This window comes from Chrysochloris asiatica, unplaced genomic scaffold (assembly GCF_000296735.1).
Source record: "Chrysochloris asiatica unplaced genomic scaffold, ChrAsi1.0 scaffold00201, whole genome shotgun sequence".
NCBI classification, from domain to species: Eukaryota; Metazoa; Chordata; class Mammalia; order Afrosoricida; family Chrysochloridae; genus Chrysochloris; species Chrysochloris asiatica.
Window position 1 is genome coordinate 2,714,069 of NW_006408719.1, and position 16,639 is coordinate 2,730,707.

Consider the following 16,639-nt stretch of genomic DNA (forward strand, 5'->3'; position numbering starts at 1 on the left):
ACTGCCTTACAAGCTTTCAAGAGGGAGCCTAGTTCCAGACGGGGTGGTGGAAGGTAGAATCACCACTGAATGATTTCCCATCCATTGGGACCAAGCTGGCAAAAGGAAATGAGGATAAAACTCTTTTTTTTTTTTTGCAACTTAATTTTTTTTTTCTCCAAATTTCCTTGAATGTATTCCACTAGAAAGGCAGGGCATTTTCCTATACCAAACATTTTAACTTACTCACTATGCCACAGAAAAACAATAAATAACGTAACAATGGAAGGGCCCAGGTCCACAGTGTGAGTGAAAGCTGGAACACCAACGTGGAGGTATAACAAACGTCACACTTCCCTTTGCATGCACAACAGCAGAGTCATCCAAGAATGGGAACAGCACAGAAAGCTCAGGCAACAGTTTGGTCTTTTCTGGGTAAGGGCTGGAGTTCCGTCAGGGAAAGCCCAGGCACTGAGTGAAGCCACAGAGAATACCATAAGAAGGGGTTGAAGCCTAGGTCTCCTCAGGCACCTTGTCTTCCTCCGGGGCAGCAGAGGAAACACTGACGTCTGGCTTGAGGCCGGCAGTCCACAAGCAGTGCCCTACGCGCCCATCACGCAGGGAAGAGCTCAGGCGGGCTCTCTCCATAGCAGTACCTGGCTACGGGATCCCTATAGGTGTTCTCATGCTGCACACACTCTGGAATGAGGTTCTGCATTTAGCCAAGCACAATTCAAAGTGATCTTCGACTGCCAGGTAGAGGTTCTGGAATGCCACTGCTGCCCGGTTGAGGCAGCGCTCCAGGAGAAGTGGCTTGTTGGGCTTTAAGCAGCAAGACACACAGTAGTCTTACGCACTGCAGCACAGCCGGTTGGACAAGCAGCTGTTGCAGCAATACTGCTTTGTGCTAGGGATGTTGACATCGCAGCAGCCATTCACCAGCAAGTCCCTCCTTTCACAAACATATCCAGAGCTCATCTGTGATGAGGTGCTTCCCTTGAATGGAGTTCCGGCATTGGTTGCTTGGCTGACTGCTGTTGCCCGAGTTAAAATGCACTTTCCAGGAAATGGGTTGATCATGATCTTGAACCTGGAGGAGATTCCCATCTCTCCCTGCTCTCTTCTCCTGCTTGAAGGTGCTGCTAAGGAAGTAGACGAACGAGAGCCCGAAGACCAGGATGAGCACCCATCGCTTTCTCAGCAGCCGGCGCCACATCCTGGCAGCATGGCCCCTACGAGCCCAGTGGGCCTATTCCATGAGGCAAATGCGGGCCCCACGGCCATGGCTCACCTACTACTCCCAGCCGGCGCAAAGCGCCACGTCGAGGTTAAGACTCATGTGGTTCAATAGTGAATAATTGCCATCAGGACTGACTGTGAGGCTAGGAAATACAGAGGTAGATGCTTTTTAACAAAATAAAAAATTGTCCAAATTGAAAGTCATTAAAATTGAAAGTTATTGATTTTCAGCCCAGGAGCGGAGGTCCCTGGGACCATCAAGTAAGAAGAAGGGACAGCAGGACCCTACTCAGAGAGGCAGTGACGCCAGGGATGGAGACAGAGACGATGACGTGGACAGATGGAGTGGATGGGGACACTGGACTCAGGGAGGGAGAAGGGCTGTGAGCTGGCGGCCAGGGGTAGCCTGTGTGGTGTGCCATTTGGGGGTTATTTGATGATGCATCGAGGGGACTATAAGCATTGCAATGAAACGAAATACAATGGGATGAGTTCTCCCTTGTAAACCTCACAATAAAACCTTAAAAAAAAAAAAAAAAGTAAATGGGGAGCCACAAAAATAAATAAACAAATAAAATCTGTACTGGAAGAAGTGCAGTGGAATGCTCCTTAGAAGAAAGAATGGGGAGACTGTTCTCTCATACTTTGGATATTTTATCACAAGGAACCAATACTTGGAAAAGGACATCATACATGGTGAAGTAGAGGGCCAGCAAAAAAGAGAAAGATCCCCAAATGAGATGAATTCACACAGTGGTAACAATGGGCTCACTTAAAACAATTTCGAGAATGGCACAGGAGAAAGCAGTGTTTCAAGCCACTGGTTGCTAGGTGTCAGAACTGACTTGAGAGCTTAATCTAACAACGATACATTAAAAAGATAAAGCACAGTGACTCTCTTCTGTATCTGTTTTACACTTGGGATTTTCACTTAAGATGTTATCTGAATAAGGCATTTGCTGTTAAAATACAAATAAAAATGAAAACTAATACTATATGATACATTAATCAAAGTATCTGATAGAGTAGTGGTTACGAATTGGGCTGCTAACCTCAAGAGTTATCAGTTAGAAACTACCAGCTGTTCCGCGGGAGAAAGATGAGGCTTTCTGCTCCCGTAAAGATTTACAGCCTCGGAAACCCTGTGCAGGATCGCTATGGGTAGGAAACGACTCCATAGCACATAACAACAACAACAACAATATTAGTATATAGAGACCTGAGATCAGGGATTCGCAACCTGATAGTCAAATCCAGACCCTGGAAGTCTCTGTACACATACAATCTGTGAGTTAAAAATTGCTTTTATATTTAAACCAAAATTGGTATGTAACATAGATTACATTGCCTTAAAGCCTAAAATATTCATTACCTAGTCTTTTATCTGATTAAAAATGCTTAAAGTCTTAGAAAATATACAAAGAATCCTAAAGTTGCATTTTACTTAGACTATATTATATTATATTATTATATTATATATATTCATTCTATCAGGAGCTTGTAGAAATGACCATATACTATGAACCTCAAATATACATACTGTGATAACTTATGATATAAAAAAATGGACTAATACAGTATTTAAAATTTACTAATATGGATAAATGTAGATGCAGTGCTAAGATGAACAGACAAAATCCCATTACAATAAATACCATTATAACTTAAAGTTCAACAAATTTTCTTTCCCGAATACGGAAAAACTTATTTGTTATAATTCTCTCACTGAATAATCAATTTGATATAGCAAATAGAAACATTTCTCAATTTCCCAATCAAGAAATAATAAAATTCTTTATAACTTAAATGGTAATGAAAAGTAAGCCTATTACTACAATGAACAGAGGAGCTGCTTGGTTTACTTTACTGAAGTTGGTCAGACAACTTCAGTGCATACTAGGAAAGAGAGGTTTTTAACCTGGGACTTTTCTTTTTTAATTACACGCCTTAGGATGAGGGTATAGTCATTGAGTCTTGGGGAACAAAAACTGACCAAAATCAGTAATATTCCAAGATTTATCAGCTGCAATATCTGTATTATCTATCTGTTGTTACTGTATCCTGTAACACCCTAACCTTCCTATTTGACACACTCTGCACCCAACCCCCTTTCTCCCTGTATTGTTAACTACTATGACTCCCACATCATATACGAGAAGGCTTCAAAAGTTTGTGGAAAAATTACATATCTTTTCATTCCATTTTTCCACACATTTTGAAGTACCCTCATTATCTCTCAATTAAGAATACTTCTATTTATATCAACCCCCCTGTAAAACTAAAACCAAACCAAACCGTCATCAAGTTGATTTAGACTCATAGCAACCCTAAATGGCAATTGGAACTGCTCCATAAGGTGTCAGAAACTGTAAACTTTTATGAGAGCAGACAGCCTCATCTTTGGATAAAAATTACATGTATGACTCACGTTATACAAGTTAGTTCAAAAAGCTCATGAAAAAAATTAATCTTTTAATTCTCTTTTTCCATGAATTTTGTTATTTTTTAAATATTGCCTTCTGCATCACCCAAGTTAGCTAAACCTATTTAATTCCTAGCTAGTACATTACTCTTCCTCCCCTTAAACCTCTGGCAATCATCAAAAATGTTTTTGTGGGTTTAGCATAAAAACTTTCTCTTGACTTTTTACAATAGTGGTCTCACACAATATTTGTCTATTTTCCATTGACTAATTTCATTCAACATAATGTCTTTTCGGGACTCTGGTAGCGTAGTGGTTACGAATCGGGCTGTGAACAGCAAGGTCAGCAGTTTAAAACTACCAGCTGCTTTGCTGGAGAAAGATGAGGCTTTCTGCTCCTATAAAGATTTACAGCCTTGGAAACCCTGTTCAGGGTCACTATGGGTGGGAACAGACTCAACGGGACTTAACAACAACAATGTCTTTTCAGGTTGATTTATGTTATGAGGTGTTCCACAAATTCATCATTATTCTTCAATGCTATGTAGAATTCCATTGTGTGCATGCACAAAAGTTTGTTTATCCATTCTTCCAATGATGTGCATTTAGGCTGGCTCCATCTTTTTGCTATTGTGAATTATGTTAAAATGAACATAGGTGGGCATGTAGCTACTTGTGTCTCAGCTTTTGTTTCTTTAGAAAATAACCAGCCTTAGCAAGGGTTCTTTATAGAAGAAATACCAGCGAAGCTAATATATGCATATATAAATAAAAATTTATCAAGGAAATGGCTCACACAGTTGTAGAATTGGACAAATTCCAAGGCCATTGGTCAGATTTCAAGCTGGAGGCTTCTGATTCACATAGCTGCAGGGCTGATGAACCAAGATCGGCAGGTCAGATGGCAGACAGGTAAGTCACGCAGGTTAGATGACTAGCTGCTAATGACTCCCAGGATCACCAGGCAATAGAGCAGGCCACTGGCTCAAGAGGTCGGATGACGAGCCAGATGCAGAATCCAGACCCAGCAGAAAGCAAGCAAGCTTTTCCTGAGTGTTCAATATATTGGAAGCAGCCCACACCCCTGAGGAAACATCCTTTCAATTGACTGTCTGTTCACAGCAGATCTCATCAAGGGGGACCCACTATATCTTAACTGCCAAACCACTAAGAATCCTGGTCCACTCAAGTTGACACAAAAATTTAACTATCACAGTTAACCCCTTGTCAACTGACCAACTTGTCACCTGTGCGTATCATCTTAAACCATGCAAAATATCTAATTAAGGCAATTATAAAGTCATACTTGTACCTAATATAACTAACATGCATAAAACTGAAACACATTAAACCCATTTACATCTTATACATCATAAGTGAACAAAAGAAAAATATTTAATGCACACATACAAGGAAAAAATGTTCTTAATAATTATAGTGTTCATTTCTACAACTAGTCATGTGGCCCTAGCTGGTATTTAGAACTACCAGTTTCCAACACCTATTCCAAATTCCCTTTGCTCTCCACAAGTACCTCAGCTGGTTGTTGTTCTTTTCCTGGTAGGAAAACCCAAACCTTCATTTCTGAAGGGTCTGGGCTATTAGCAGTCATATGGAATTGTATTTCTGTAGTTTACCACTGACTTTAATCAGAGGATATGGGAGTATTAAGAATTGTTCCAAAAAATCTCCTGAATTCCACACATTCTTAACCTCTATTATATAATGTCCACCCAATATCCCCTTAGGAGCTCTGGTAGCGTAGTGGTTACGAATCGGGCTGCGAACCTTAAGGTCTGTGGTTCGAAACTACCAGGCGCTCCGCGGGAGAAAGATGAGGCTTTCTACTCCCGTAAAGATTTACACCCTCGGAAACCCTGTACAGGGTCGCTATGGGTCGGGACCGACTCGATGGCACTTAACAACAACAACAACATCCCCTTGGTCATCAGGATCAATCACACTATCCTATACAGTAACTCCTTTCTTTGTGTATTGATCCAGAAGTAGAAGAAGTCCAAAGTGGCCAAGGGGCATTTTTAACTTCCTGTTAAATGGGATTAGTGTTATGTCTCCAGGTGGAAGTATTCCTCCATTTGGAACTAAAATGTCCAGATCTGAAGAGCAAAGGATTGCAGGAACAGGAAGTAAAAAAAAAATTTGAATGGGTCACCAGGAATAATAGGAAGTGGTACTACTTGGTTCCTGAACCCACGAATCCTGGTTATTGGAGAAACCACCCATATATTGGATGGTATTTTAAGCAAAAAACTCCTCCTATAGTAGACTGTCCCGTCCCAATCCTGCAAGGTAGCTATAACTATAAAAGGCCATTCCACCGTTCGAATAAGTCAGCTGCTTCAGGATGACAAGGAACATGGTAAGAACAGTGAATTCCATCAGTATGGGCTCACTGTTTTATTTTGTTTGCTATTAAGTGATTCCTGTGATCCTAGGCAATGCTTTGTGGGGCACAATGACAGTAAATAAGGCATTTCGAAAGTCCACGAATGGTGGTTTGGAGAAAAGTACTGCATTCAGGGAAGGAAAATCCATATCCAGAGTAAATATCTGTTCCAGTAAGAACAAAATGCTATCCTTTCCATGATGGAAGTGGTTCAATGTAATCAATCTGTCACCAGGTTGTTGGCTGATCTCCCTGAGGAATGATCCTATATCACTTTCTCAGTGCGGTTTCTGCTGTTAGCAGACTGGGCATTCAGCAGCGGCTGGAGCCAACTCAGTCTTGGTGAGTGGAAGCCCATGCTGCTGAGCCCATGAATAACCTGCATTCCTGCCACTATGGCCACTTTACTCATGATCCCACTAGGCATTGACAGGAGTGGCTGGGGAAGACGATGATTAGTTTCCACCGAATGTGTCACTCTATTCACTTGATAGTAAAAATCTTCCTATACCTAGGTGAGCCTTCACATGAGGAAAAAAAAAAAACAACAACAAAAAAAACTTCACTTTTTAGGCCCATTCAGAGTGATCTAGCCACAAATCTCTTTTCCACATCTCTTTATCACCAATCTTTTAAGTCCCTAACCATCTATTTAAACCATTAGCCACAGTTCACGAATCAGCATACAGTTGTATATATGGTCATTAATCCTCCCAGCAAAATGAAAGACCAAGTGCACGACTCAAAGTTTTGCCCATTGGGGGAGTCCTCTTCATTATGGTCCTTCAGGAAAGTACCTGAAAGGGGCTATAGTGCTACTGCAATTCACTTTTGAATGTTGCCTGCATATCACGCAAAATAATCTATAAACTAAGCACAAGTTTTCCTTCTCGGTCAATTGATCATAAGGAACTAACCATAGGTTGAGATTGGGAGAGAGAAGATAATGTGACAGGAGTGGAGAGAAAGGACATTTGGACTACTTCCTCATGTAACTTACTTTTGCCTTCAGGTTCTGTTCAGTCCCAGTTTCATATATAACACTTCCATTTAATGATAGAGTGCTGCTGTGCGTGTTCAAATTTGACTTTGTGAGTCAATCACTGGAACCAAGTTCAAGTCACATGGTGACTTGGTGGCATATAGTTAGGCATTCAGTCTCCACAAAGACACAGTAACAAGTCAAAAGCTGTTTTTGCAAAAGAAGAGTAGTTACCTACAGAGGTTGGCAGGGCTTTGCTCCAAAATCCTAAGGGCCGGTGTTTTGATTCACCAACAGGGGGCAGAAAATACTCCAAATTGAATCTCTATCTGCCTCTGACACTTCAAGCAAGATGGGAATTAAAGCACAAGAGGCAGAGTGGCTAGCAGGGTAACCTGAACCTGTTTCAGAGCCTTATCATTTTCTGGGCCCCACTAAAAGCTAGCAGTGTTTCAAGTCATTTCATAAATAGGCCACAGTAGCACACCCAAATGATATGCTACCTCCAAAGTACAAAGAGGCCTACCAAGCATTGTTGTTATGTGCCTTGGAGTCGGTTCTGACTCATAGCGACCCTGTACAGGGTTTCCGAGTCTGTAATCTTTACGGGAGCAGAAAGCCTCATCTTTCTCCTGCGGAACAGCATTCAAATTGGCAAAGAGGAAGTAAAACTCTCCCTATTTACAGATGATATGATCCTATACATAGAAAACCCCAAAGACTCAGGAAAAAAACTACTAGACCTCATCAAAAGACTTAGTAAAGTGGCAGGGTATAAGATTAACATACAAAAATCTATTGGATTTCTCTATAGTAACAGCAATAGCGATGAAAAGGACATTAGGAAAGCAATACCATTTACAAGAGCCATGCAAAGGATGAAATACTTAGGAATAAACATAACCAGAGAAAGAGGACTTATACAAAGAACATTACAAAGCACTACTACAAGAAACCAAAAGAGACCTACAGAAGTGGAAGAACATACCATGTTCCAGGATAGGAAGACTCAACATTGTGAAAATGTCAATACTACCCAGAGCAATTTACACATACAATGCAATCCCAATCCAGATTCAAACAACATTCTTCAAAGAGATGGAAAGGACAATTACTAATTTTATATGGAAAGGAAAGAGACACAGGATAAGCAAAGCACTGCTTAAAAGGAAGAACAAAGTTGGAGGTCTCTCACTTCCCGATTTCAAACTTTAGTACATGGCTACGGTGGTCAAAACAGCCTGGTACTGGTACAATGAAAGAGACATTGATCAATGGGACAGAATCGAGAATCCAGATATTAACCCAACCACTTATAGCCAAATGATTTTCAACAAAGTGCCTAGGCACACTGCATGGGGAAGAGACAGTCTCTTTAACAAATGATGCTGGCAGAACTGGAAAGCGATATGTAAAAGACTGAAACAAGACCTTTGCCTCACGCCCTATACAAAAATGAACTCAACATGGATTAAAGATTTAAATGTGAATCCCAAAATTATGAAGATCATCAATGAAAAAATGGGACAAATGTGAGGGCGCTAATTCAGGGCATATACAGAATGCCACACATTTTGAAAAGTACATAAACAAAAATAGACAAAAGAGATGAGTGGGGCATGCTAAAAATTAAAAACTTGTGTGCTTCAAAAGACTTCACCAAGAGAGTAAAAAGGGAACCCACAGACTGGGAAAAAATCTTTTGCAACGATATATCAGATAAAGGACTCATTTCTAAAACATGTAGGAAAATACTACACATCTACAGAAATAAAACAAATAACCCAATGAAAAATGGGCACAGGATATGAATAGACACTTCGCCAGGGAAGAGATCTGGGTAGCCAACAAACATATGAAGAAATGTTCATGATCACTAGCCATTAGAGAGATGCAAATCAAAACAACAATGAGATATCATCTCACACCAACAATAACAGCAAAGATGAAACATCTAGAGGACAATAAATGCTGGCGGGGATGTGGAGAGACTGGGACACTCCTGCATTGCTGGTGGGACTGCAAAATGGTCCAACCTCTCTGGAAAGCAATATGGCACTTCCTCAGAAGGTTGAAAATAGAAATACCATTCTATCCAGCAATTCCTCTACTTGGTATTTATCCACAAGAAAAACGAGCCAAAACATGGGAAGATATATGCACTCCAATGTTCATAGCTGCACTATTTACAATAGCAAAAAGATGGAGACAGCCAAAGTACCCATCAACTGAAGAATGGATAAACAAGTTGTGGTGCATACATACAATGGAATATTATGCTACCTTGAAAAATAACAAGGAAGCTACGTGCCACTACCTAACATGCATGAACCTTAAGGACATTATGTTGAGTGAAATTAGTCAGTCACAAAAGGAAAAATACGGCATAGGGCCACTACTGTAAAAGACTAAGAAAAAGAACCCATACTAATCCACTAAAGTGGATTCTTAGCTGGTTGCTGGGACATAGGGGTAGTGTTAGGGACGGGAGGAAAAGGTGGAGCACAGGGCAGGAAATAGACACAGGATAGTCTGGGTGTTGGGAAGGGAGGCAATATACAAGAAAGGAGAGGGGAATGGAAGAACAAAGCAGATGGGAGAACAATTAGGCAGGTTTAAATGGGCTAAATGGGACAGAGGTGAAAAATGATGTAGGCACAACCTTAGAACAACAGGGCTCTGGGATACAGAAATTGAGACATGGTTAGAATGGGGAAAAGTGGGGAATAATGTTAAGATGCTTGGCTGTCTTTTGAATCTTGGTTTTCCGTGCATTAGATTATAAAATAGACACTGGAGGGGAGAGAAAGGAATAGTCAGAAATGTTACCATAGAACGCTTGTAAGTCCATCTTCTGCCTATAACTGATTGGAATACCTAAAATGGGGCTACAATGTGTCCAGTGAAGGAGGTTTCCTTAGGAGCCTCTGCATTACATTAAGACTATAGGTGGAAGCCTGAACCACATCCAGATCTTCAGAGATGGGAAGTTTTCCACTTGAAAGGACGAGCAGACCAGCCTGGAACAGCTAGAAAAACAGAAGATACTTCTTGAAAGAAAGACCTACAGGAAAAATACAAAACAATAAAGGCAGTCCGACTGTTTCTACAAGAACAAGCAAGTTGCTTGCCCAGGATACATCAAGGCAAGTGGTCGGGTCCTCTCAGTACAAATCCTCTTCCAAGACTAAGACGCAATGGGAATACACGTTCTGATTGGCGACCATGCACGTCACCCATGGGGGGAGGTGAGGGAACGGCAGCAATGGAGCTAAGCCCTGCATCATTCAATGGACTCCTGTGAACCCGGGTGGAGACCCGGTCGGCCAGCAGTGTGGCAAGACCTGGGGACTCATGGGCTGAGAAGTCAATGACACAGTCACAGAGGACTAGAGTGGAGAGCGAAGCGTCCAGCTGATAAGAAGAGAGCAGACAGATGCAAGAGCACCCACACTTGCAGATAATACCCACTTGACCTGGCTTCAATGACTGGATGATCAGAGTTCAACCCAAAGAAGAAAGAAGAGGAAGAAAGTATCATCTGATACAGTTTGATAAACTTGACCTATACCTATGGATGCAGTAGCTCAAAAGAGGAAACAAATCCCTGCTGCAAGAACTATTCCCACTCCCTCCACACAAAGAGCAGACAGGGATGGGCAACTTAGACATTGGATACCCAAAATTGGGGTGGGGAGGGAGGCGGAATACAAAGACAAGAAGTGACTGGCTTACAAGCTTTCAAGAGGGAACCTAGATCTAGAGGTCGTGGGGGAAGGTAGAGTTTCCAGGGATAGTATCCAGCCTGTCCAGGAAAGGCTGATGAAATGAAATGCAGATGGGTCTCTTGTGATGCAATAGTGAATAATTGTTATCAGGACTGATTGTGAGGGCTGGAAATGTAAAGGTGGACATTTTATAGCAAGGAGGGGAGTGATTAACTTTTCAGTCTAGGAGCGGAGGGCCCTGGGACCATCAATGGAGAAGAGCGGAGGGCGGGACCCTACCCAGAGAAGCAGTGATGCCTGAGATGGAGGCAGAGAAAATGACGTGGAGAGTTGCTGGGGACTTGAGATCCAGAGAGGGAAAGGGACTGTGTGCTGATGACCATGGGGAGTGGGGGCAGGCTTGCAGGGTATACCCTTTGATGACGCATGGACGGGATGGTAACTATGGCAAAGAAACGATATAGGATAGAATGAATGTAAAACTAATGTTCTTCCATGTAAACTATCACATAATTCACAATAAAACATTTATTAAAAAAGAAACCAAAAGAGACTTAAAAAGTGGAAGAACGTATCATGTTCCTGGATAGGAACACTCAATATTGTGAAAATGTCAATACTGCCCAAAGCAATTTACACATATAATGCAATCCCAATCCAGATTCCAACAACATTCTTCAAAAAGATGGAAAAAACCATTACAAACTTTATATGGAAAGGAAAGAGACAGGGGACAAGCAAAGCATTGCTTAAGAAGAAGAACAAGGTTGGAAGGCTCTCACTTCCCAATTTGAAAATCTACTACATGGCCACGGTCGTCAAACCAGCCTGATACTGTTATAATGAAAGATACGGTGATCAATAACAGAATCCAGAATCTAGAAATTAACCCATCCACATACAGCCAACTGATTTTTGACAAAGTGCCCAGGTATACTGCATTGGGAGGACATAGTCTCTTTAACAAATGGTGAGGGCAGAGCTGGAAAGCAATATGCAGAAGACTGAAACATGACCTTTACCTCATGCCCTATACAAAAACCAACTCAGCATGGATTAAAGACCTAAATGTGTATCCCAAAATTATGAAGGTTATCAATGAAAAAAATAGAGATAAATATGAGGGCTCTAATACAGGGAATACACAGAATAACAAACATTTTGAAAAGTACACAAACAAAAGTAGACAAAATAGATGATTGGGACACACTAAAAATTAAAACCTTATGTGCATCAAAAGACTTCACCAAAAGATTAAAAAGGAAACCCACAGAATGGGAAAAAAAGTCTTTTGCAATGACACATCAGACAACGGACTCATTTCTAAAATATATAGGAAACTACAATACTCTACAAGAAAAAGACAAATAACCCAATTAAAAATGAACAGACACTTCACCAAGGAAGAGATCCAGGCAGCCAACAAACACATGAAGAAATGTTCATGATCACTAGCCATTAGAGAGATGCAAATCAAAACAATGAGATATCATCTCACACTAACAATAACAGCAAAGATAAAAAAATGTAGAGGACAATAAATGCTGGCAGGGATGTGGCGAGACTGGGACACTCCTGCATTGCTGGTGGGACTGCAAAATGGTCCAGCCTCTCTGGAAAGCAATATGGTACTTCCTCAAAAGGTTGGAAATAGAAATACCTTATGATCCAGCAAGTCCTCTACTTGGTATTTACCCACAAGAAATATGAGCCATAACACGAGTAGACATATGCACATCAATGTTCATAGCAGCACTATTTACAATAGCAAAAAGGACATAGCCTATGTGTCCATCAATTGAAGAATGGATAAACTGTGGTACATACACACAATGGAATACTATGCTACCTTGAAGAATAACAAGGAAGCTTTAAACCACCGTATAACATGGATGAACCTTGAGGACATTATGCTGAGTGAAATTAGTCAGTCACAAAAGGAGAAATTCTGCATAGGACCACTATTGTAAAAGACTAAGAAAAAAAAAAAAAACACACACTAAAAGAGAAAAAAAAAAAATATATATATATATATTTGTTGAGTGGGTACGAATAGGGCTGCTAACCTCAGGGTCAGCAGTTCGAAACCACCAGCTGCTCCGTAGGAGAAAGAGTAGGCTTTCTGCTCCCATAAAGATTTACAGCCTCAGAAACCCTGTGCAGGGTCGCTATGAGTTGGAACTGACGTCACCGCACATAACAACAACAACAACAACATATATTTGCTGATCACCAGGATGTATGGGATGAGAGGAGGGGAGGGCGGGAGGGGAAGAGAAAGCACAGGGTAGGAAATAGACACAGGTTAGTTTGGGTGCTGAGGGGGTGGGACGGAAAATTCACAAGAAGGGGAGGGGAATAGAAAAACAAGGCTGAAGGGAGAACGGTAAGGCAGGTTAGCATGGGCTAAGTGTGACAGAGGTAAATGATGATGCATGCACAACCTCGGAACAACAGGGCTCTTGTATACAGGGATTGAGGCATGGTTGGAAGAGGTAAAAGGGGAATAATGTTAAGATGCTTGGCTGTCTTTTGAAACTTGGGTTCCCTTGTTTCATTTTTAAATAGACACTTGAGGGAGAAGAAAGGAATAGTCAGAGACATCACTACAGAAAGCTTGTAAGTCCATCTTCAGCCTATAACTGATTGGAATACTTTAAAGGGGGCTAGAAGTTGCCCAGTGAAAGAGCAACTTCACTGTGGAGTCTTTATATTGCATAAGACCATAGGTGGAATGCAGAACCCCATCCAGAATCATCTAAGTTAGGAAATTTCCACTAGAAAGGACAAGTAGACCAGCTTGGAGCAGCCAGAAGATATTTCATGACAGAAAGACCGACAGGAAAAGTCTGAAACAATAATGGCAGTCTGACTGATTACTACAAGAGCAAGTAGGCTGTTCACCCGGGAACCATGCAGAGAAGTGGTCGAGACCCTTCAGAGCAAATGTCCTTCCAAGTTTGAGACTCAAGGGGAAAACATGAGCAGGCAGGTGGTCTGGCTGGTGACCACGTTGATCAACAATAAGGGGAAGAGGAGGAAAAACCATCAATGAAGTTGCAATCTAAGTCCGACCACATTCAATAGACCCCTGTGCACTTGGGTGGAGACCTGGATGGCCAGCAGTACGGCAAGACCCAGGGACTCCTGGGCCCAAAGGGATGGCCACAGAGTACTAGAACGGAGAGTGAAGCATCCAGCTGATATGAAGTGAGGAGAGATGCACAAGAACACCCACTTGACTTGGCTAGATGATCAGAACTAGACTAGAAGAAGAAAGAAGAGGAGAGAGAAAAAAAGAGTAACCTGCTATAATTTGATGAACTTTACTTATATGCTTATGGATGTAGTGGCTCAAAAAAGGGAACGAATCTTTACTGCAAGGATCACTCCCACCCCCTTGGTACACAGGGTTGACAGGGATAGGCAACTTAGATAATGGATACCCAAAATGGGGATGGACTATAAATGCAAGAAGTGACTGGCTTACAAGCTTTCAAGAGGGAGCCTAATTCCAGACAGTGTGGAGGAAGGTAGAATCTCCACTGAAGGATTCCCAATCTGTTGGGAGAGGGCTGGAGAAAGGAAATGGGAATAAGACTCTTGTGTTACAATAGTGAATAATTCCTATCAGGACTGACTGTGAGGGTAGGAAATACAGAGGTAAATGTTTTTTGACAAAAGGAGGGAAGTGGTTGATTTTACAGCCCAGGAGGTACCTGGGACCAGCAAGTGAGAAGAGCGGAGAGCGGGACCCTATCCAGAGAGGCAGAGACGCCAGGGATGAAGACAGAGAAGATGACTTGGACAGATGGAGCAGCTGGGGACACTGAACACAGGGAGGGAGAGGGGCTGTGTGTGTGCTGACAGCCAGGGTCTGGGCTTGTGGGGTGTACCCTTTGGTTATTTGATGATGCATGGAGGGGATTATAATCATTGCAATTATACGAAATACGACAGGATGAATATAAAACTGATATTCTTCCATGTAAACCTCACAATAAAAACTTATACATAGGAAAAGCCTCCGCGGAGAAGGCTCCGGTCACCGTCCCTGCCCCTCCTTCTCGCTCCCTCCTCTCCAGGGACCACCAGGCGCCACTCCGCAAACGTAGTAGCTCTTTAAGTCTGCAATAAAAAATGGCCTCCAATAAAACTACATTACAAAAAATGGGAAAGAAACAGAACAGAAAGAGTAAAAAAGTTGAAGCAGCAGAACCCAAAGAGTTTGTGGTAGGAAAAGTGCTGGACAAACATGTAGTTAATGGGAAGGTGGAGTATTTCCTGAAGTGGAAAGGATTTACAGATGCTGATAATACTTGGGAACCTGAAGAAAATTTAGATTGTCCAAAATTAATTGAGGCATTCCTAGATTCTCAAAAAGCTGGTAAACAAAAGGATGGTACAAAAAGGAAATCTTTGTCTGACAATGAATATGATGACAGCAAATCAAAGAAAAAAAAAGATGCTGCTGACAAACCAAGGGGCTTTGCCAGAGGTCTTGATCCTGAGCGAATAATTGGTGCCACAGACAGCAGTGGAGAATTAATGTTTCTCATGAAATGGAAGAATTCAGATGAGGCAGACTTGGTTCTGGCAAAAGAGGCAAACATGAAATGCCCTCAAATTGTAATTGCATTTTATGAAGAGAGACTAACTTGCCATTCTTGTCCAGAAGATGAAGTTCAACAATTGCTTGCATTGCTTTATATATATATATATAAGTCTTGGTTTTTTGTTTTTTGATTTATTAGTGTGAAGAATAACTACATTCTAATGAAAATTAAGTTTGATATGTTTGTTTTGAAGTAGTATTGGGGGAGCTGTTGGGGTTTTTTGTTTGTTTTTATGTTTCATCAATAGCACTGGTTATTTTAAACAAATAAATAAAAGCTTTCTGTAGTTGCTTCATTTATCAGAAAAAAAAATTCGATACCATGGTATATTATTTCCTCTGCATTAGAGAATAGCATTTCTAAATATTGGGAAATTTTACTTAAGTCGTTACTGAATCAGAACTTGGGTTTAACCCATAAATATATGCCTAAGGACCATTTTGGGTTTTTGTGTATATGTAAACGTATTTGATTTGATTTTACATTCACCAAAAACAAAACTTCTGTACAAACCTAGCGTTCAGAGCCATGGGTTGTTGTTGTTGTTGTTGTTAGGTGCCATTGAGTCGGAACCGACTCATAGCGACCCCATGCACAGCAGAACGAAACAATGTCAGATTCTGGGCCAACCTCACTACCGCTGCCACACTTGACGCCATCAATGATGCCACCTGGCCGATCCATCTCGTTGGGGGTCTTCCTCTTCTTCTCTGACCCTCCATCTTACCCAGCATGACATCCTTCTCTAGCGACGGTTCCCTCCTGACAATATGTCCAAAGTATGACAGACAAAGTTTAGCCATCTTCGCCTCCAAGCACTCTGGCTGCACTTCTTCCAAAACAGATCTATTGGTTCTTTTGACAGTCCATGGCACTTTTAGTATTCTCCAACACCACAACTCAAAGGCATCAATTCTTCTACGATCTTCCTTATTCACTGTCCACCTTTTGCATGCATATAAGGTTATTGAAAATACCATGGCTTGGGTCAGGCGCACCTTAGTCCTCAAGCTGACTGACATCCTTGGTCTTCAACACTTTAAAAAGTTCCTGTGCAGCAGATTTGCCCAATGCAATACGTCGTCTGAAATCTTGACTGCTGCTTCTGCGAACGTTGATAGTTGATCCAAGAAGAATGAAGTCCCTGACAACTTCAATCTTTTCTCCGTTGATAAGAATGTTGTTTATTGGTCCAGTGGTGAGGACTTTTGTTTTCTTGACATTGAGAAGCAATCCATACCAAAGGCTGTGTTCTTTAATCTTCAT

At 41.4% G+C, this 16,639-nt stretch overlaps 2 protein-coding genes across 2 annotated transcripts in view; one reads left to right on the forward strand and one right to left on the reverse strand.

Annotated features, from left to right (window-relative positions):
• The window catches only part of BRWD3 (bromodomain and WD repeat domain containing 3), a 240,297-nt gene that overhangs the window by 115,276 nt on the left and 108,382 nt on the right, over nucleotides 1-16,639 (reverse strand). The window lies entirely within an intron of this gene.
• LOC102817948 (chromobox protein homolog 3-like) lies at nucleotides 14,898-15,523 on the forward strand. Its single transcript, XM_006872506.1, has 2 exons — nucleotides 14,898-15,440; nucleotides 15,512-15,523. The coding sequence occupies exons 1-2, from the start codon at nucleotides 14,898-14,900 to the stop codon at nucleotides 15,521-15,523; spliced, it is 555 nt and encodes a 184-aa protein (XP_006872568.1).

Coding starts and splice junctions, on each gene's coding strand:
- LOC102817948 (XM_006872506.1), top strand. CDS start 14,898: ATGGCCTCCAATAAAACTACATTACAAAAAATGGGAAAGAAACAGAAC.